The sequence below is a fragment of the Carassius carassius genome, chromosome 15 (assembly GCF_963082965.1).
Source record: "Carassius carassius chromosome 15, fCarCar2.1, whole genome shotgun sequence".
NCBI lineage: Eukaryota > Metazoa > Chordata > Actinopteri > Cypriniformes > Cyprinidae > Carassius > Carassius carassius.
This window is the reverse complement of record NC_081769.1, coordinates 18,432,156-18,453,969: the sequence shown is the minus strand read 5'-3', so window position 1 is coordinate 18,453,969 and position 21,814 is coordinate 18,432,156. Positions and strand designations below refer to the sequence as shown.

The 21,814-nt window shown below is 36.6% G+C and overlaps 3 protein-coding genes across 13 annotated transcripts in view; all 3 read left to right on the top strand.

Annotated features, from left to right (window-relative positions):
- The window catches only part of shc1 (SHC (Src homology 2 domain containing) transforming protein 1), a 41,874-nt gene extending 34,531 nt beyond the window's left edge, over window positions 1–7,343 (top strand). For all 5 annotated transcript variants that reach the window (XM_059567748.1, XM_059567750.1, XM_059567749.1 and 2 more), the window contains 4 exons: window positions 3,150–3,207; window positions 3,530–3,643; window positions 4,359–4,594; window positions 4,681–7,343. In XM_059567748.1, the coding sequence (XP_059423731.1) occupies window positions 3,150–3,207; window positions 3,530–3,643; window positions 4,359–4,594; window positions 4,681–4,809 (537 nt within the window). In that variant the 3' untranslated portion in view covers window positions 4,810–7,343. The remainder of the gene's footprint in view (window positions 1–3,149; window positions 3,208–3,529; window positions 3,644–4,358; window positions 4,595–4,680) is intronic.
- A 298-nt stretch (window positions 7,344–7,641) lies between these two features.
- Window positions 7,642–9,554, top strand: LOC132158363 (lens epithelial cell protein LEP503-like). Its single transcript, XM_059567751.1, has 2 exons — window positions 7,642–8,123; window positions 9,290–9,554. The coding sequence occupies exon 1, from the start codon at window positions 7,925–7,927 to the stop codon at window positions 8,114–8,116; it is 192 nt and encodes a 63-aa protein (XP_059423734.1). The 5' UTR covers window positions 7,642–7,924; the 3' UTR covers window positions 8,117–8,123; window positions 9,290–9,554.
- Window positions 9,555–10,670: 1,116 nt separating this feature from the next.
- LOC132158360 (pre-B-cell leukemia transcription factor-interacting protein 1-like) lies at window positions 10,671–21,814 on the top strand. Of its 7 annotated transcripts, none has more exons than XM_059567742.1 (10): window positions 10,671–10,804; window positions 13,934–14,016; window positions 14,659–14,871; window positions 15,028–15,298; window positions 16,840–17,064; window positions 17,861–17,884; window positions 19,135–19,178; window positions 19,273–19,389; window positions 19,717–19,984; window positions 20,280–21,814. In XM_059567742.1, exons 2-10 carry the CDS (start codon window positions 13,960–13,962, stop codon window positions 21,644–21,646), a joined length of 2,586 nt encoding a protein of 861 aa, XP_059423725.1. In that variant the 5' UTR covers window positions 10,671–10,804; window positions 13,934–13,959; the 3' UTR covers window positions 21,647–21,814. The 7 variants fall into 7 exon arrangements, with proteins under 7 accessions (XP_059423725.1, XP_059423723.1, XP_059423724.1 ...); XM_059567740.1 differs by having other exon boundaries at window positions 13,934–14,022; window positions 15,031–15,298; XM_059567741.1 differs by having other exon boundaries at window positions 13,934–14,022; window positions 19,138–19,178.

The following is a 21,814-nucleotide window of genomic DNA, read 5'->3' as shown; positions in this document are numbered from 1 at the left end:
AGCTTTGGGTTCAGACAGTTTCAATTCACTCTCATAGAGTTAGAAACACAAATAAATGCACAGCCATTTGCACTCTGTATCAAAAACATGTATATGAATGCGCTGTTGCAACTCTGCTGACTTTTAAGGCTTATTCTGTAGTGTTTATATGAGCCCTTTGACGGGTCGTGTCACGAAGCTGTAAAAACGGTTAAGCTCACTAAGTGAAGGAACTACATTTGTGCCAAACTCTTTTTACAAAGCAAAAACAAACACTCCTCTTCAATCCATGAACGTTTCTCTCGGTTAATATACACAATCTCACAGTCTGAAGCTTGTCATAGCACATTAACTCATGCTGTTGTGAATAATTAAGTGAAGTGTCTTCTCATAGGATAAGAACACGCAGTCTCATGAATAGTTTATTAACGGGTCATCGATGTATTGTAGTCCTTTGCCACGTCACAAACTTATGACGTCAACACAATGTAGATTTCAAACCCGGAAGTTGAAAATTGCTAAAAAAAAACTTAAAATGAACAATTTTTCTCCAACATTTAAAATTATCGGATGCTAACACTATGATGTGCAACACAAAATGTCAGAAAAGTCTGGGGTTTCATGACCCTTTAAGCATCATAAGCATTTCCTTATAAATGGCAACAAAGAAGATCTTTCATTTTTCCTCCATTGTGTGAACTGCTAAGCATGAGTAAGCATTTGTCAAGCTATACAATAAAGACACAGGAAACACTTATTGGTGGTCAAACCTTTGGAATAATGAACCATTTTTTTTCATGTTTTAAGTCTCTAATGTGCACCAAGATTGACTTGTTTGATTAAAACATGCCTGTAATATTGTAATATAGAAACTGGAATATTATAAAATATTATTACACTTTACAATAACCATTTTTCATAAAATATAATTTATCCCTACATTTTTTTAGAAATTTCAGCAGAATTTTCAGTGGCACATGGTCCTTCAGAAATCATTCTACTATGCAGACTTAGTTTATATATAATTATCAGCAGTAGAAAGCTTTTGCTGCTTAATATTTTATGGAAATCATGAAGCACTACATTTCAAAGGTAAAATAAAATATATTTTTATTCAGCAAAGATGCATTAAATCCGTGATAGTAGTAAAATCATTCCATTTCAAATAAATGCCCTTCATAGAAGTTCCTGTTCATTAAAAAATAAGAATATTTATTTGTGTGTGTACATGTGTGTGTATATATATACAAGCCGAATTCCGGAAAAGTTGGGACGTTTTTTAAATTTTAATAAAATGAAAACTAAAGGAATTTCAAATCACATGAGCCAATATTTTATTCCCAATAGAACATAGATAACGTAGCAAATGTTTAAACTGAGAAATTTTACACTTTTATCCACTTAATTAGCTCATTTAAAATTTAATGCCTGCTACAGGTCTCAAAAAAGTTGGCACGGGGGCAACAAATGGCTAAAAAAGCAAGCAGTTTTGAAAAGATTCAGCTGGGAGAACATCTAGTGATTAATTAAGTTAATTGATATCAGGTCTGTAACTTGATTAGCTATAAAAGCTTTGTCTTAGAGAAGCAGAGTCTCTCAGAAGTAAAGATGGGCAGAGGCTCTCCAATCTGTGAAAGACTGCGTAAAAAAATTGTGGAAAACTTTAAAAACAATGTTCCTCACCGCAAATTGCAAAGGCTTTGCAAATCTCATCCTCTATAGTGCATAACATCATCAAAAGATTCAGAGAAACTGGAGAAATCTCTGTGCGTAAGGGACAAGGCCGGAGACCTTTATTGGATGCCCGTGGTCTTCGGGCTCTCAGACGACACTGCATCACTCATCGGCATGATTGTGTCAATGACATTACTAAATGGGCCCAGGAATACTTTCAGAAACCACTGTCGGTAAACACAATCCGCCGTGCCATCAGCAGATGCCAACTAAAGCTCTATCATGCAAAAAGGAAGCCATATGTGAACATGGTCCAGAAGCGCCGTCGTGTCCTGTGGGCCAAGGCTCATTTAAAATGGACTATTTCAAAGTGGAATAGTGTTTTATGGTCAGACGAGTCCAAATTTGACATTCTTGTTGGAAATCACAGACGCCGTGTCCTCCGGGCTAAAGAGGAGGGAGACCTTCCAGCATGTTATCAGCGTTCAGTTCAAAAGCCAGCATCTCTGATGGTATGGGGGTGCATAAGTGCATACGGTATGGGCAGCTTGCATGTTTTGGAAGGCTCTGTGAATGCTGAAAGGTATATAAAGGTTTTAGAGCAACATATGCTTCCCTCCAAACAACGTCTATTTCAGGGAAGGCCTTGTTTATTTCAGCAGGACAATGCAAATCCACATACTGCAGCTATAACAACAGCATGGCTTCGTCGTAGAAGAGTCCGGGTGCTAACCTGGCCTGCCTGCAGTCCAGATTTTTCACCTATAGAGAACATTTGGCGCATCATTAAACGAAAAATACGTCAAAGACGACCACGAACTCTTCAGCAGCTGGAAATCTATATAAGGCAAGAATGGGACCAAATTCCAACAGCAAAACTCCAGCAACTCATAGCCTCAATGCCCAGACGTCTTCAAACTGTTTTGAAAAGAAAAGGAGATGCTACACCATGGTAAACATGCCCCGTCCCAACTATTTTGAGACCTGTAGCAGAAATCAAAATTGAAATGAGCTCATTTTGTGCATAAAATTGTAAACTTTCTCAGTTTAAACATTTGCTATGTTATCTATGTTCTATTGTGAATAAAATATTGGCTCATGTGATTTGAAAGTCTTTTAGTTTTCATTTTATTAAAATTTAAAAAACGTCCCAACTTTTCCGGAATTCGGGTTGTATATATATATATATATTAATAATAATAATTATATGTATTATTTAATTATTGTTAATAATAATGAAACAATAATTATTTATACAGTCATTATTTATTTATTTCTTTACTTTTATTTAAACAAATGCTTTTGGCTCATGTCCTAGTCAGTATTAACAGGCTAGAAAAGCCACCAAAGCAGTCACTCAGTTCAAACTTAGGCTCACTGTCTTCGGAAAACAATAGAGATGATTCAGTGTATAGAAGTGAATTAGAATGATTCATTTACAAACACTAATTCGTTAAGTAACAACACTCCACTCTAATGCAATTGTGTCTCCACAGCCCTATGGACAGCCCAGCCAGAACGACATTCACAAGCAGCCTCTGCCTCCTCTACCAGGTCAGGTTTGCTCAAGCTCCCCTGCCCTCTTCCTTTCGTAGTGCCACATAGTATTTGTCAGTCTTATGTTGTCGCACTTCCCTTCATTTAATTTTTCTCTCAGCTGAGGCTGTCATTCTGCAGAGTGAGTCAGCGGTTTTTCTATCACTGTTCGTTGCTTTCTGTTGGACGCTGCCCAAACCTATTACTCAGCTCCTTTGAGAGGTGGCTTCTGGATCGCCGGCCTTGCTGACAATACGACTTAGAATGGCAGCGCTTAAGTGCACTCACCTGAAGGTTAACTCAGTTTCACCTCTCAGTCCTCTGTTTCTCTCTCTTTCAGTGTGTGTTAAGGAGGGAGGCTTCCTTGATGACCCTTCATACGTCAATGTGGATAAATCCCGCCTCCCAGCAGCAGCAGCCAATGGAAATGCTCACAAAGATGCGTTCGACATGAGTGAGTAACTAATGCTAGACATCTTTGTTGGAAAAATATCTGTATTTATAATGCATGTCTTGATATTCATGTATTTGCTCAAAAATGGCGAAAAATGGTGATTTAACTTGTTTCCATTATCAGAGTAAAAATCTGTAAAAATTTACTGAATCATCATTAAAGCATGTACTCCACTTTATTTTTCACTACATTAACACAAGGAAGATTTTTTTTCTGTGCATTAATATAACAATAACATACAGTACAAATCTGTTTAAAATCAGTGAAAGCATTATTTGCTGTTTTAGACCTTTCTGTTTTATTTCAATTTTAAAACTTAATTTGTATTATTTTCATTGATATGTTAAAATGTAACTATTAATATTTTGATATATTTAACATTAATATTTACATAAAGGGCATTCAAAAGTTTTGAATGCTTTAGAAATTATTCACATATGCTGATTTGCTGCTCAAGAAACATTAATTGTTATAAGTAAAATAAGTGTTTTCATTATAACTTTTTTTTTTTTAGGATTTTTATTATGGAAAGATTATTATTTGTAACTGAAATTTTCTTTGCAATAATGCAAAAAGTCTTTACTGTGACTTGGATCAATTTAATTCATCCTTGGTAAATGAAAGTATTTAATATCTGATGGAATAAAATGAAAGTTTTTTTTTTATTTTTTATTTAATTTCTTTGAAAATAAAATGTTGGTGCTCTATCTTTTAGAGCCGTTCGATGCTGCTTTAGGTGTGTCGGGTGCAGTGGCGCCCTCTCTGGCAGAGCAGCTGCAGAAAGAGCCCTGGTTCCACGGGCCTCTAAGCCGCAGGCAGGCCGAAAGACTCCTGACCAAGGATGGAGACTTCCTGGTGCGGGAGTCAGGCACCACACCAGGCCAGTACGTCCTCACTGGACAGCAGGGCGGCCAAGCCAAACACCTGCTTCTGGTGGATCCAGAGGGAGTGGTGAGTGATATGATAAAATACATCACACTATAAGCATTTTCCCCTTATCAAAACATAATTCTTTAACCTATGTTTAACTCCCATAGGTGCGCACCAAAGACCACCGCTTCGAGAGCGTCAGTCACTTGATTAGCTATCACATGGACAACCGGCTGCCAATCATCTCGGCAGGAAGTGAGGTGTGTCTACAGCAGCCAGTTGATCGCCGTGCTTGAAAAGAAAAAGTGTTCTCCACCACACATTTAAGAGAAAAAACTCCTCCCTTTCCTACTTTTTTGCCAGACTCTATTAGAGAAAAAAACTGTTTTTACAACTGGGAGTGTAAGCTAATCATATATTTACAGAAACCGCATCAACCACCTCAATCATTCTACTCAAGGACTAAACGACATGTCGCCTGAAATACGCGATTACAAAAAGCCAAACGCAGATGCGTAATGGATGTGACATCACTTCCCAAACACGACATCATATCTTGAACCTGTAACCATGGCAACAGGCCCGGGCATTCTTCGAGTCGAGAGCTGATGTGAATGTACTGCAATTGCAGAACCTTTGTAGCACTCTAAAGATTCACATCTGGTGCAGTGGGCCAAATCCAAAGACTCAAGCTTCTTGTTGATCGTAGAGCTTTTTGTTGCGGTCGTTTGGAAATCTTGTGAGACTGTTCGATGAATATGCAAAACTTTAAAGAGAATACAGAGCTCATTCTCCAATCACAGACATCGCCTTTCACAGCGAATACGCAATTCCCACCGGAATCACTTTCCCAATTTTCCCACCAAGGGAAACCACACAAAATGCCTCTTATTTCCACCTTCACAATACCCTTTACAGAATTCCGAGCCTGACCCCCCCCAAAAAAAAATTTGGGAATTTTGGTCATTTGGAAAGAGCCCTGAACATATGTGAAAGCTTTAGCAGCACGGATGCTGTGTGGATTTTTCCTTATGCAAATGAGCAGGCGGTAAGAGGCACTTATGCTGCCCGTTATGAGAGACAACAAAAAAGGGAACGTTCCCTCTCCATATATCAGCTTGGGACAAAAGGGACGAGAAAAAAAAGTGCAATCAGTGGATATGGGAATAGGACTGAAGGTCTGAGGTTTGAGATCTGATTGAAGCCTTCTTATGATGTAATTTTAACAAAGAATCTCTATATTTGTCCCGGTGATGTCATCTTGATCAGCTGACGACATCATCGGGATGGTTTTATTCTGGGAAATGGAGGCTCTATTTTTCTTTATCTTTTTCTTGTGGACATCTGTTCACATTGACAATCGATCTTCACGTGTATCGAGGTGTCAGCTGCTTCTGTACGTTCGGAGACTTGAGTTATAAGAGAAAGCGTAAGGAGGAGGATATGATGTGTATTATAATACATGCATCCTTTTTAGAGGTTCACTTTAATCACTTTGAATTTGAACAACACACCACCAGGAAGAGGAAAAGCACTCCGAATTAATTCTGAAGTTCAGTTTCTGTTGAAGCCACAAACAGGAAACCACTTTTTTTCATCTTTGTTTGCTCTAATATTGATTGTGCCTTTTTTTACCGAACACAGACACACCGAGAGAAAACAAACAAAAACAAAAAAACACAGTCACTTTTTGTGATTCTATAGGTAACCATGACACTTTCTTTTCTGGAAAAGACACAACTGAAAATATAATCAACTGCAAAAACGACTCAAGTATAGTCCGGTTCAGTGCAGGTTTTGGGAAAGCAGTCTTCATTTTCTTTGGCATGTTAATTCTGCTATGCTGTTCTTATTGTGCTGAGTTTAGTTCTGGTCTGTGGGTATTCCATTATGTTGCTTAAACACTTTATCTCTCTATCTCTCATTTAGAAACCAACATTAGATGCCCTGTAAAAGAACATGTAAATAAGCTTTGCCTGTGCTCATAGATCATTACTCTGTGGATCTGTGTCAAATGGGAATTTGCAAGCTCACAGGACTGTACTGGGTGAGAAAACATAAAGGTGTAAGATTTGACATGCTCTTCTGAAGACAATGCAATCACTTGTTGTTTATCACACAAATCTATGTAAATGAATGAGGATTTGCTTAGATGTACAAAGACCCTTATCTGGATGCATTATGAATCTGAAATGGGCAACGGTTTTATTTTTAGTCTTTTTAATGGATGTAACTTGTAGATTTTGAGTCCGTGGTCAACATTCATTTCACATTATAAATCCAGATGGATCCCAGCCGCAACTGTATGCGACCAGCCTTCATGCTAATGTGAGTTGTAGCCTGTTGTAATTCAAATGAATGCATTGAATGGGTTTTTTAATCATTTGACGTCAGACTTTTTATGTGCTGATAGCATCACGGATCTGGCCCCTAACTGCTAATGGAGTTTAAACAAAGTGTGTTTATGAGTCTGTGTGTGTGGATGCATACATACGCAGGGCTGGAATGATCTGGAACAATCTAGCTTTTACAACTCTCACTCGCCACTAAACTGTTTGCTCATTTTCATATTTCACAGCGGCCTTTTGTTGCATGGAAACACTTCCTGTTATTGTGGTAATGATGACTTTTGTGTTGTGGTTGGTTGGTTGCTATTTTCTAAGCCAAAGGCTTTATTCTTGTTTGCCTATATATATGTTGCTTCTTTTTTTAAATACATGTTTTTGATTATTTTAATTATTCTTTTTATGTTGTTGTTCTTTGGGTAAAACATAATGTTTACACCTGTATCAAATGATAGATTACATATAAAAAAACATATATCATTCACCTTCCTTGGTGCGTTTTATTTCACCTATTGCCTATTACCTTTGTTTTTTTATCTAGATCAGTTTTAAGTTAATTAATAAACATAAATCTATTGCTCATGGGGTTTGTGGACCCAGATCTCAGAATTTTATTGCTGTGATTGTTCTTCAAGATTAATCACGTTAATCATTCATTTTCACACTCATAATATTATAACAGAAAAAGAATTGTATTTGTTTGCGCACTGTGTGGAATATTTTGACAGTTATTCAGGTCCTTTCACTGCACAGTAGAGGAATTAGAGGTGAACAATAGGTAGATGAGAGATGTTGTGAGGCCATTGTGCAATAGGAGGTGAACAGTTAGCTGGCATTTTCCAGAGCTGAATAAAATCCGTTTTGCTGGGGGCACTGGGTCCGTGTATCCCACAACACACAGGAGTCAGTTCGCTCCAGGGTTTCATCTGAAGAGACGTTACGGTTGAAGGAAAAAGTGGAGACCCACGACGCGCAGCGGCAAACAAGGACCTGGCCTGGTCTCTTCCAGTTCCTCCCTTCGAGTATCGCTCGCGCTCTCCAGTCGACCGTGGAGCGGTGGCGTGAGATGCACCCACAGCGTCCTCTGCCCCAGGCCATGCCCCCCTCACTGGGCCAAAACCTGAGAGATGCAGCTCTGAGGATGGGCCATGGCAAGAACCTGCTGGGAGGGAATGTGGCTTATGGAGTTATCCAGTCTCTTAAAGAGTGCCTCTACTTCCTGCTCTGCTGCTGGTGCATCAAAGAGATGCTGGACTAAGAAAAAGGTAAAACATATCTTTTTATTTATAATAATTTATAATTAAAAAAAAAAAAACTATAATTTTATGTTTGCCAAATTACCATCTAATAACAATCAGTGTTTTAGTATGAATTATTTTATAGTATTTATTTAATATGTGTGTGTGTGTGTGTGTGTGTGTGTTTGTTTGTGTATATAATAGTAATAGTAATTTTAGTACATGAACTTTGATGGGACCAGAAACACAGGTCTGTACTGTATATATATATATATATATATATATACAGTACAGACCAAAAGTTTGGACACACCTCATTCAAAGAGTTTTCTTTATTTTCATGACTATGAAAATTGTAGAGTCACACTGAAGGCATCAAGGGCTATTTGACCAAGAAGGAGATTGATGGGGTGCTGCGCCAGATGACCTGGCCTCCACAGTCACCGGACCTGAACCCAATCGAGATGGTTTAGGGGTGAGCTGGACCGCAGACAGAAGGCAAAAGGGCCAACAAGTGCTAAGCATCTCTCGGGGAACTCCTTAAAGACTGTTGGAAGCCCATTTCAGGTGACTACCTCTTGAAGCTCATCAAGAGAATGCCAAGAGTGTGCAAAGCAGTAATCAAAGCAAAAGGTGGCTACTTTGAAGAACCTAGAATATGACATATTTTCAGATGTGTACACACTTTTTTGTTATGTATATAATTCCATTTATAATTCCACATGTGTTAATTCATAGTTTTGATGCCTTCAGTGTGAATCTACAATTTTCATAGTCATGAAAATAAAGAAAATTCTTTGAATGAGAAGGTGTGTCCAAACTTTTGGTCTGTACTGTATATATATATATATACGATATATACGATTTTAATCATTTTAATTTGATTTAAGTAAACGATAACTAACTAATAAACTTTTTCTAAGCTATATGAGGTTAATGTTGAAAAAACTCGAATGGCAATTTATATAGATTATTTAAGAATTTAAGAAGGCTCACATTTAGCCTCGACCTTGAGTAAGTGTGTGCTATCTAGTGATGTTACCATTAGAGGGCGCCCTATGCAACTGAAAGAAATCTCGTGAATCTATTAATTTGAAGCCTAAATGCATTTCATATTACTAAATTAGTGGGTTAATCGTCAGGTGATATTTCAAACAGCTGTACAGTGATATTTATGATGTTTCTTTTTTCAGTGCTTTTAAGCTGGTGGATGATTCATCACAGATGTGTTGATGCTTTGGCCTGAATCCAGATCTCTTCACTTATGCATAAACACTCATGCCTCACAGATATTAGAGGCTGCTGTAGCAATGCTGTAGCAATGCACACAGGCTTCATATGAGGAATATAGACCACGTCCCTGTCAACATTCTGGTGGTATTTAAACATGTTTTAAATGACACTGTTTGAGAAAATTGTACAATAAAAAAAAAAAAAAAAAAAAAAAGATTGTCTTTTTAAATGGCTCACAAAAAAAGGTATTGAGGATTTTTATTTGGTTTAAAACTTAAGGTACAAACTATGACTGTATAATGTGGGCCTAATAGTTTGTGTAAAGACATTACTGCACTACCAAGAAGCACATTTCATTTGTGAATACAAATGCAACAGATACAGTATGCCATAAGTATGTGTTAGAATACATATCAAACATTTTACACAAATGTATACAAATTGTGTTATAATACATGCTGAAAACAGATAGCATATCAGATGATCTATGCAAATAAATATTGTAAACTGAGGCATTACACTAAACGCCAGTTTAGAGTCACTTATCTATAGAGTTTGGTGGGGGGGGGGGGGGTGGATAGGTTATGCTTGCTCATGCAAATCTATTAACTGCAGTGCTAGTGTGTCTTGGGTGGTGGGTATGCCATTTTATACAACTGCTTATTTTGTGGTTTTATATTATGCAGATTGGGTTTTCAAAGTGTTTGCTTACTGATCCATGACAAAAAAGTTATAAGCATAAAACAAGGGTCCATGAATATGGCTCAGGTCAGACTATCAAAAGTCTAGGCTCATTTTAGATCTATATTACGATTATATACAACTACTAAAAAATTATAGTGAGGTTTTTTAAATGAATTTAAAAAACACAAAAGTTCAATAAGAAACAACAACTGAAATAAGGATACATTAGTAACTATAAGCAATTGAAGAGCATCACAAACACAATTTCCTGTTATTAGGACGTTCTGCTCTTGAAACTGATTTTGAATCTATAAAATTTTCAAATAACAACAAAGCACACAAATGATACTGCTGTATATTAAAGTCTTATTTAAAGAACACCCTCTCCATCTTATCAAGTCTAATACAAATGGATGGAGGTTTGTTGTCCTTTTCCCATTTGTTTGAGCACATGCTCCTCGTTTTCATGTCACCTGCGTTTGTCAGTTTTGTAAGGATCCTTTCCCCATTTGTTTGAGCACATGCTGCTCATTTTCATGTCACCTGCGTTTGTCAGTCACAAAACAAAAGTGTGCATTGAAGGGCGGAAGATAAAGTATGCTGTCATTGGTGGAGAACGCAGCATGTGGGCGGGACATAGCTCAATGGCAAGCACTGATTGGTGAAAAACTTTCGAGCTCGAACGCCTGTCAGCAAAACTGCACACTTGAGTTTGCAACTTTGCACAAGACACGAGAGAGTGGTGGAAATTAAAGCGTTGTTAAAGGCGAAAGGTCCTTCAGCGTTACCAGGTATGCTTCTCTTTTAATACTTTTAAACATTTTTCCTATTTAGCCAAACTCACATGGCATACATGAAGCTTGTGCTTGTTTCTTCTATATTTCCGGCATGTGTATGTAAAGTGCGACTTCGACATTTGCCTTGTGGGTTTTATTGAACACTCCCCTTTTGAATTTGTCTGCTTAAAATGTACACAGACGTCTAGAATCCGTGTAACATACAAACACACAGAGAACATGCGATATATGACGCATGGAAATCATAATTATGCTGATATTCTCATGACGTGAGATGTGTCCTTGTGTGGGCATTTTGTGTCGGAGGAGATGATGGGAGAGATAAGAGAGGCACAGAGGACCTAATGAAGCTTTTCGTTTTTATAAAAAACAAAAACTGATCTCAACTGGTTTAACAATTAAAAAAATGTAACATCGTAATCAGTCATAATTTCCCCCAAAACAACATACAGTTATTGTTGCTTCTGTAAAATAAGCAATAATTTATATTATCGTGTATAATACAATAATTATTGCTAAAAAGTTCTTCATAATTGTATTACGTTAATATGGAACATCTTCCAACCTCATAAAGCTTTCAAAAATGATTTTTTTTAAGCAAGTAGTTGCAGCTGCAGTTTTGTCAGTATTTTAGGCAGCTTAATAAAGCTAAGCTCTTGTCTGTGAACTATAAGTGTGATAAAGTTAAGTAAAATAACTTTAATAAACATTTATCATTATTTTTTTTTAATTTAATATATTTCATCTGTATTTTCAGTTTTTGTAATAGAATCGTCCTGGATAATACCTTATTGGTGCACTTTGTGCTTCTTTCTGTGTTATTTATAGCGTTATCTATTTCAGACATTCTTCTATATCCTCAACTCTCATGGCTCATGGCTACATTGAAGAGAAAAAAAAACTCTCATGGGAGCCACATTATTAGCAGACCCAAATTACTGCGAAAGGAAAAAGATCCTTATTAAAGAGTGAAGTGTGTCACAAAGTGGTATGTCGGTGATTAGGCCTCTATCATTTTTGCAATTTTCATGGAAGATTCACCATTTCGGCCAGACCTATTTAATATTCCGATCTACTTTATATTCAAAAGATTTAGCACAAATGTAAGAATGTTTGAATACGGTGTTGTAATTCATCGAAATGGCTACTAGTCTTTGACCCACTTGGAAAAGTAGCTCACGTCTTTCTCGGTTTTCTGGTAGTGAGCACTGTAGGTCCATTGCTTAGTTTTTTTCAGTGCTGTCTGTATGTGTATAACTCCACCATTCTCTCCTGCATTAATGCCTTCAGGACTGTTTCACTTGACATCCTTAGTTGCACAGTTCTTTGCAAAAATATTTGCCAGCCAGGGAGCTGTTGGTGTAGCTAATGGGACAACACAAGAATAATACTAATGAAGGAAAAACTCTTTCACTGCAGCTCCAGCTTTTCCAGCATATGTGATGTATGCAAATTAGGGGTGTGACGAGACGCTTATCCCACGAGACTGGGTCAACGAGAACGATACAAGATTTTTAGACTTTTTTTTATTTTTAAGAAATTCCCAATGATGAAATATATAGGGGAAAATTGTCTTTTATTCAACTGAAAAACACAAAATCTATTTGTACTTTATGAAATTAAACATCTATTTTTAATAATTGTTATGCAGTAACAAACAACATGTAAATACTGCAGAAGGTTTTGCCGCAAAGTCAACTGACAGGCAAGTAATTGCACAAAAATTATAAATAATCAATAATAATAAATAATAATAATAATAAATAAACAACACAAATATCCATTTAAAGTGGAAGTTAAGCAGTCAGTCAAGTTTATTATTTAGTAAATTGATTTCCACTATAATAAAAAATATATATAATAAACACAATTAATGTATCAATTAAAAAGCATAAAGCATTGGTTCCCAAACTGGGGATGCAGCCAGGCTGAGGGATGAAATCCATTAGATTTTTTCATAAATTTCGTTTGATTTTTCAAAATTATTTTTTTTTTTTAGTTTACATTTTTCTCAACTCCTTTTTAATAGTTACATTTTATTAATTAAAAATCATGTCTAATTAATTAAAATCACCAAATTCTGTGTATTAGCATGTCTAATTATTTGAATGTATAAACAACTTATGAATGTTTCCCTCAGATATTTTGTGTTGTGTATTTACATTTTTCTGGTCATCAAATGAAGGCATAAAACATTAATTTCATTTATCATTTAATTATTGAAAATTAAGCAAACTTTATTTCATGGCAAACACTATTTACTATTCAAATTAAAACATGGAAGAAATGTTGTGTGATTTAATCCTTAAAAAATAATGTATGTTTTTTATTTTAGTAGTAGCAGACGTGGTAAAAGGCTGTGTACAATCTGCAAAAGAAAATAGTCCCAGACTTTTTTATTATTTATTTTTTTGACGGATTGCCGCTAATACCTTTACAGTTCTGTGTATGTGATATGACACTAGTTTTACTCAAATCAAACGGGAAATGATCATGAAGTGACTCTCAGAGTAGTTCTGGAGATGTTGTTCTTGTGTTTATGTCCTCATTTAGTGAGACGACAGAAACTGAAATCACCGCGAGCGTCACACAGGCTTCTGTGTGTAGTAAATGAAACGCATGTCTGCGCCATTCATTAACAGAGACATGGAAAACATGCAGGATTCACTTTAAATCGACTTTTGCGGCTTTATATTTGCATATAAGGTACATATCGTTATTTGATTTAAGTGTAATGACCTACTTTTGTTTTATTAATCAGTTAAAAATGTGACAAATTCCATGACATTCCGCATTAAACTGTGAGTTCTGTTTTTATGACTGGATAAAGACTACACTGCGTCATTTTCCCGTTAATCACGCGCCTGCTTGCCTGATGTGAACATAATATCTTACATACCACCACTGGTGAAAGGGCAAGTGTAATGCAAATATATTTTTTAGGTCTGTGCAAGGGGATCGTCGTCACACCCCTAATGCAAATACATTAGTTCTGTACGTGCTCAAGGTCCTTTACATATCCTTTACTTCTACATTTTAACATTTTGGACCCATGCAATGAAACTCAACCCACGATAAAGATGACTCTTAAATTTTATTGTCTAATGTGCTGGTGTTTTTCAGTTGCTGGACGGAGCCAGTAGGGGGCAATGTCTGAAAACAGCAACAGTGCCAATGGCAACAGCTGGACTCTTCTTACTCCGGAGGTAAAGGTGTGTTTCAGTGTCAGAGGCCTGGGTAGAAGTCTCTGTGGTCTGAAAATGTTCATGTTATTGCATATATATCCTGATACAAGCATCAATGAAATTACATTTTATCTGTCAATTTGTTCAAACCTAATATGCAAATTCATACATGCAGTGACTTGAATACACATCTTCTGTTTATATGGGTGTGGTACTTATGAGTAATTAATGAAGGCATAGTATTTATGTAGTATAATCAAGAACTCATGATGTTTGTAATAATCATAGTAATATATACACTCATATGGGGAAAATGGTATTAATTGATGTCCTGATATCATAATAAAAAAAACAAGGCCAGGTTAGTGTGGTAAAACTTCAGGAAAACATCATTTATGAATCTAATGATTAATTATATTTGTAGTAGTTGTAGTAATATAATAATAATAATAATTACATTACATATATATATATATATATATATATATATATTTATTTATTTTTTTAAAGGTGAAACTCCTTCAACATTTTTAAAAATCCTTCACATTTTTTAAGTATATTTTTAAGCTTGTTTAATACTCACTTTGTAGGGTATTGTGCCAAAGAAATCCTCAAATTATGTATGAGATTAGGTTTGTTTGACAGAGGCACTTTCTTGTGCAGGAGTCTGGAGTTGAGAATGTGGGTCATGTAGCCGAAGATCTTAAGGTCGAGGGGCAGATGTCAAAAGCACCTGAGCCCTCACCGGAGGCCCACAGTGACCTGGAGAAGCACTCCTCTGAAGCATCTGCTCACCAGCTGGAGACAGAGACATCCACACAGATGCAGTCTGACCCAGCTCTCACCCATGAGTCCAAGCCTCCAGAGCTATCTCAGGTGTCCTTCCTCAAATAAACGCTTCAGATGATCTAAAACCCTGAAGGCCATAACCTATTTTACTATAAGACATTTAGGTCAGCCAAAAAAATGAAACTGTCATTTAGTCATCCTTTTTTAATGTAAAATAGTAACTAAATCTACCAAAATGTTAAGCAGGTAATGTCTCCAGAGACGAGTGACGGTCGGGCCCAGCTGAATGCAGCACATGTCAGTGAAAAGCCTAGCTCTGTCGGTGCCACTGTTGAGGACATCAGCTCCTGGACCCCTGACCGTGAGAAACAAGGTGTTTCAGAGAGCCCAGTTACTTCCACTGCTGATGTCGATTCATTCTCGGACTCTTACACTCACATAAGTCCTACCTCTGGATCAAGACCACTTCCTGCTTCAGTGTGTCAGGAAAGAGACTGGTTTCAATCGGATGAAGGTGAGAGATCATGTCACATACCTTTTTACCTTTATATCTATTTTTCTGTTAATTTGATTTTGAACGAGTTTGTTTTTAATATTTGTTGTCTGTATGTATCTGTGTTTAAGTTCTGTATATATCTTTAAAGTGTTGGTGGTGGTCAAAACGGAGCTTAACTGCAGCTGGCAGGTCTGTTATGGAATAATAATGGACTTGCATGATGACTGGTGGCAGCTTGACAGCTTGATTTTCTGTTTATGGTTTTAAATTTATATATAAATACAGTGTGTCCGATCTGATTACATTTCAGATGCATCATCCTCTCTTGTTTTTCGCTCTTTTTCTTAAGATGAAAATTTGCTTGTACCTGCATCATGAAAACACTACAGATTTAGTTTTTATTTCCCAAATCTTTTTAAACGGTGTAAAATTGTGTGTCAGTGTTTGTCATTTGGAAATGTATGCTCTTTTGTGTAATTTGAAGAAAGGCATGAGACTACAGCAGAATCAAAGGAAGACTTTGGCCCTGGTACTTTTAGTAGCTTGTGTGACACATCAGCATACACTACAATTCAAAAGATTATGCTCAGTAAGAATATTAATTTTTTTTTAAAGTCACAGCTAGTCTCTTACGCTCACCAAGGCTGCATTTAAATGGTCAAAAATACATAAAGTGATATCCTAAAATTTTTATATTTTAATATATTAAACTGATTTCTATTTTAATCTAATTTGAAGTGTTCGTTTTTCCTGTGATACCAAAACTGAATTTTTAGCAGCCATTAACACAGTTTTCAGTGTCACATGATCATTCCAAAATATGCTGATTTTGAGATCGAGAAACACCTCTTATTATTATCGATGTTGAAAAAAGTTGTGGTGCTTAGTATTTTTGTAAAAACTGTGATTTGTTTCAGAATTGTTTGATTAGATTAGAACATTAAAAGAATGATTAGAAGTTACAAAAAACACATTTATTTGAAATGTGAATCTTTTGTAACATTATAAATGTCACTTTTGTTTAAATGAATGCTTCCTTGCTGAATAAATGTTTTATTTTATAAAATCTTTCTGACCCCAAGCGTTTGAATGGTTTTGTAAATGTTTGATAATTTAGCTTGCAGATGCTTCAGTGTGGCATGTTTTAGTCATCTTGCTAATGTGTCTTGAGAAGAGTTTAATGCTGGATCACTGAAGCTGCAGACCAGACTGATGACGTGACCGTGAGGAGTTCCAGAAATAGAGCCTCGGTCTCAGTATACGAGCGTGGCCTTGATTCTCCAGACAACCCTAACCCTACAATCAGAGAATAGTGAATGCTTAATAATATGTTTCAGGGCCAAATAAGGATGTTCATGTCCTACTCTTGCAAAGAATGTTAGCTATTATATGAAGCATCCATAAAAGCCACTTTAAACTATTTAAAAACAAAATAGCAATTTGATTGCTGCACTAACCAGCTGGAAAAAGGCATGTTTTTGTCAATTGCAATGCAGTTGTGTATTTTTCTAACACTTACTGAATACTTCCCAATAATCATGTGCCCCTTTTCTGTTTAGAGTCTAAAGAAGTGTTGGAAACAAACGGGAAGGAGGGGGATGGTTTAAGAAAGAGAAAAATCTCCCACCTGGGCTCTTTGGACAAGACTAAGGCAGAAGATGATGAAGATGGGGAGGAGGAAGATTTTCAGCCACCTCAAAGAGAAGAGGAAACAGTCTTTTCTTTGAACAAGTGCATCATTGCAGCTGTAATTCTTCTTGGACTAGGGACCATTTTCTTCTCTGGTGAGCATCAGGTCGCTAGTTTTCACACTCTTGAATTAAATCATATGAAAAACAGATCGCTGTATTCAAGAAATCCAGATCTTAGCATATTCAAACAATTAAATAATAAATGTCACTTTAATAATTATTGCTAAATATACTTAATTACCATATTCAGCATATTTATATACCACTGAGGTTCAGTGGTAGAGCATTGCTTTAGTTGCGCAAAAGGTTGTGGGTTTGATTCCCAGGGGTACACGTTAGGTAAAAAAAATTGTTAGCCTGAATGCACTGTAAGTCGCTTTGGATAAAAGTGTCTGATAAATGTAAATGTAAAAAAAATAAAAATAAATATATATATATATATATATATATATATATATATATATATATATATAATGTGTAAGTACTAATAGTATAATGTCAACATAATGGTTTGAGTTATTTCTTTTTATTCATTTTTTTCAAAATTCTAAAACTTTCCATGTTTAAATTTTTATTTTTTGAAATTTGAATCCCATTTTTTCAGTTTGATTTCATAAATGGGATCAAGACAATGCTCTTAGGCCATCGTTATTAGGTTGTGAGTCACTAGAGACGTCTACATGAACTACATACTCAGAATGTGTGATGAACATTTACCACACATTTATGAGAGATAATCAACTTTTCTAAGACTCTTTGACAAAGTGGTATTGAATATGGTGTGTCATAAAATGGTGCATGTGACCAAAAGTACTTATGCAGTGGCCCATATCATAGAGTGAATTTGAATATGTTCCTGTGTCTGAGACTGAGGTGTATTGTTCCACAGGTATGCTCATGGACCCAGATGATGGTAGGAAGAGTGAGAGTGTTTGTGTGTCTGTGTGAGTTTGAATGGAGCAATGAAAAGCTTAAGCTCAATGTAATTTGCTGGTGAATGGATGCTGCAGTTGTAAATATGCATGTGCTTTTGCATATGTGCTGGATATGAACCACTGGTTCTCAGCCTTTGGACTCTGATGCCCCTCATTGTCCCCAACAACATTCAAATGATCCATGACCTTTCCATTTAGGATAGGATAAGAATAACAAAAAAATTAAAATAAAAAATGTGTGTGTGTATATATATGCTTATTCAAAGTTTCTCCTTGATAAAATATTTTAGAGCTTTGCTAATCTGTAAAATGCATATTCATAAAATGAATTAAAATGCCCATGGCATTTCAGTGTCTAGACTGTTTGTTCAAGAAAAAAACACACACATACAATTTTTAATAAGATTTATATTTTTTTTAAAGCTTATTATTTATTATTATTTAAATAATAATACGTTAAATAATGCTTATTAAATACTATATGTAATTAAAGGGATATTTAAGCCAAAAATGAAAATGCTTTTATCAAGTTGTTTCAAACCTGTATGAGTTTTTTTCTTCTGTTGAACATTAAAAATATATTTTGATGAATGTTAGTAACCAAACAGCTGTTGCTCCCCTTTGACTTTCATAGTATGGAAAAAAACACTATGGAAGTCAGTGGAGCCCAGAAACTATTTGGTTACTAACGTATTAAAAGACCATTTTGTGTCATCACAAGAAATTCAGTCATACAGGAATGGATCAACTTAAGGGTGATTAAATGATGAGAGCTTTATTTTTGGGTGCGAGTTTGCAGTTTTCAGGGCGCTGGCTAAATTATGTTTGAACTAAGCCTTGTGATGCAGAGTAACTCTTGACAGTTGCATTTGAAATGGTCTGTGCAGCATGTTTAACTTCCTGTGATGTCACAGAGGTTTAACCACTCTGAACAACTGGGAAACATTGAAACACCACATCAGATATGGTGACACAACAGTGAGATGAATAATGCATACAGTAGGAAATTAATCCGATTTCATTCGGAACATTGCATGTTATATTCAAGTCACTGCTGGAACCGCATGCTTTCTGTGTGATCTCTCAGTCCCAATTACGTTGTGTTATGGCTTCATATTAGCCTCCTCATCTTCATCACATTGGCCAATGTGCCTTTTAAATGATTGATATGTGATTGTTGTCATGTTATTCTTCTTGATTTGCTTGATCTCCTGCGTTTTCCTCTCAGAAGCAGACATGGATGTTGCAGAGCTGAAGGACCCAACAAATCAGGTCAGTTCATTTCCCCTTCTTTTTTATATGATTTTACAGACCTGAAATGTATATTTTGCAAGTATGTTATCTGTTGGTTATCTGTTTGTGATAGGAGTGGCTGAATCCTGAGATCTCCAAAGACACACCTGTTGGTCTTCAGCCTCCAGATATTTTAAGCAAACAGGCAAAAGAAGATCAGCAAATATTGGTACTACAGCAACAGCTTCAGGTACAGACATGTGCAGACCTGTATTAAATGAAGTCCAAATGAAGCCATGAGTTTAAGTGTCAGAGAGAGGGAAACACAATTACAAGTAAATAGGCTTGTTCTGCTAGCGAACCTTTAAAAGTGCATATGTAAATGATCTTTAATACTGTTCCTCAAGGTTTCTAGGACCAAGCGCTGTTGTAATTTACTTTTGCATGATTGTTATATTAAATGAGGCTAGGTCTGGTTTTACATCGTTTTTTTTTTTTTTTTGTCACAAAAAAGCAGGGATATGTTCAGTTTCTGGAGTTTCTGTTGTTCAGTTTTTTGCCCTGTTTGTAAACTCAGCAACATCAAGTTGAACTGAAAGCAGTGCAACTTCGGGCAGAGGAGGGAGAGAAAGAGCGTATGAGGAGAGAAGAGCTGGAGAAGGAGTATGAGAGGATTAAAGGAGAACTAGATCGAGTACCTGCTCTTCAGAAGGAGCTGGAGCAAGAGAACGAGAGAATGAAAGAAGAAAGTGCGAGAGCAAAGAAAGAGCTGGATGCCCTGCCATCACTACAGAGTGAAGTGGAGCATCTGAGAGCTAAAGTTTCACAGCTCACACAGAGCACAGGTGCAGTAAACGCACGCACACAAACTGACAGCACTGTCATCCATCGGTAAAACACGTTCTATAAAAAAAAAACATGCATTTCCTACATTTTTTTTTTTTTTAAATGCAAAGCACATGAAAAATGTTATTATAAATCATATAACATATAAACCAAAACATTTATATATGTATATGTGAGAATTGTTTTTATGTTTGGGACAATGATTTTGTATTGTTTTCTGTGGGTAAAAAAAATATATATATATATATATATATTTAAAAAATTGAATAAAACTTCATCTCAACTCTCCTCCAGGAAGAGCAGAATCTGTTCCTCCCATTGCAGCTTCTCAGATGCCCTCTGCTGGAGACAAAAGTGATGTACCACTGACGGAAAAACAAGACATGAAGCCCAGAAAGACATGGGACAAAAAGAGTGAGGAGAAGGAACAAAGCAAGGGAGCCAAAGAATGGAAAAAGAAGAAAGGTGGAAAAAAGGTAGATGACGAAGAAAGTAGGGAGCGAGTGACAGAGGGAAAACATTCTAAGGAACAGAAAGACTGGAAAAAAGATAAAAGCCACCAAGAGGCAGTTAAAGCAGAGAAGGGAAAAGAAGAGAGAAAAGAGTGGAAAAAGGACAAAAAACAAGATTATTATAAAATGGGCAAAGACAGTGTGGACAAGAAAGATTTTAAGGAGTGGGAGGAGAAAAAAGAATGGAAGGAAGATAAAAAGGGAAAGAAAGACAAACATGTAGGACCGGATGAGAGGAGGGGAGACAAGACATGGAAGGATACTGGGAACAAGAAAGTGAAAGAAGAAAATGAATGGAAACAACAGAGAGGGGAGCGGAAAGAGGACAAAGACTGGAAAAGCGATAAACGGAGTGGTGGGAATGACCATAAAGAATGGAAAGAGAAAAGTAAAGATGAATGGAAAGGTGAAAAAGAGTGGAGAAAGGAAAAGAGTGAGGGAAAACACAGTGATAAGACAGAGAAGAAATGGAAAAGAGACAAAGAATTTCCAAAAGAGTATGATGAAAAAGAAAAAGAGGAGAAGCATTTGAAAGGGAAACAAAGAGAGTCACAAGATAGAGAATGGTCAAGAGAGGGAGTAAAGGAGGAGAAGAAAAAGAAGATAAAATATAGTCCCAATGAAAAGGAGAAACAACACAATGAGAAATGTGGGCATGGAGAACCAGACGAGACGTTCTCCCATCACCATTACGACCATGAGAACTACTGGATCAAACAGAGAGAGCACATTCAGCGGGAGACGTGCAGCAGTGTGACAGACTGCGCTCGAGTCGAGGGACTCTCTCCCGTCAGCCTGCAGGACTTCCAGACCCTTCTCCAGTCCTACCTGAACAAGCTCCAGGATCAGGACCAGGCCTCCAGGAAGGAGGAGCTCAGTAAGCTGGTGAAGGAGTTCTTCACAGATGGAGTGTTCGCTCATGATCGGATGCCGTTCAGGGAGTTCGTGGAAGACGTGGGGGACATTTTGGAGGACATGGCTGAAGGAGAAGACAGCGACAGCGAGGGAGAGGAGAGCGAGGAAGACGACGACGATGAGATGGAAGAATTTGAAAGGGAGGCAATGGAGAAATTTGCTCTTCCAGAGAAAGTGAGGAAGGTTGAGAAGAAGGGAGAGCAGAAGAAAGAGAGCAGGAGAGTGAAAGGTTGAAGGTTCCTCATTGTGATTTAGAGGTTTAAAGAAAAGGTACATCCGCAAACAGTTGGGCCAGATTTTCTCCTTACTAGTGTAGTGTGTCATTTTTAAAGAGCTTATTCATTTTGATCAGTATGGCTTTGCTTTTTCTTTTCATGGATAAAGCATTACTGTAAAACCTCA

Coding starts and splice junctions, on each gene's coding strand:
- LOC132158363 (XM_059567751.1), top strand. CDS start 7,925: ATGCACCCACAGCGTCCTCTGCCCCAGGCCATGCCCCCCTCACTGGGC.
- LOC132158360 (XM_059567739.1), top strand. CDS start 13,960: ATGTCTGAAAACAGCAACAGTGCCAATGGCAACAGCTGGACTCTTCTT. Junction 15,299..16,839: donor CTGGTTTCAATCGGATGAAG/GTGAGAGATCAT, acceptor TTTTCTGTTTAG/AGTCTAAAGAAGTGTTGGAA. Junction 19,179..19,272: donor TGAAGGACCCAACAAATCAG/GTCAGTTCATTT, acceptor TGTTTGTGATAG/GAGTGGCTGAATCCTGAGAT.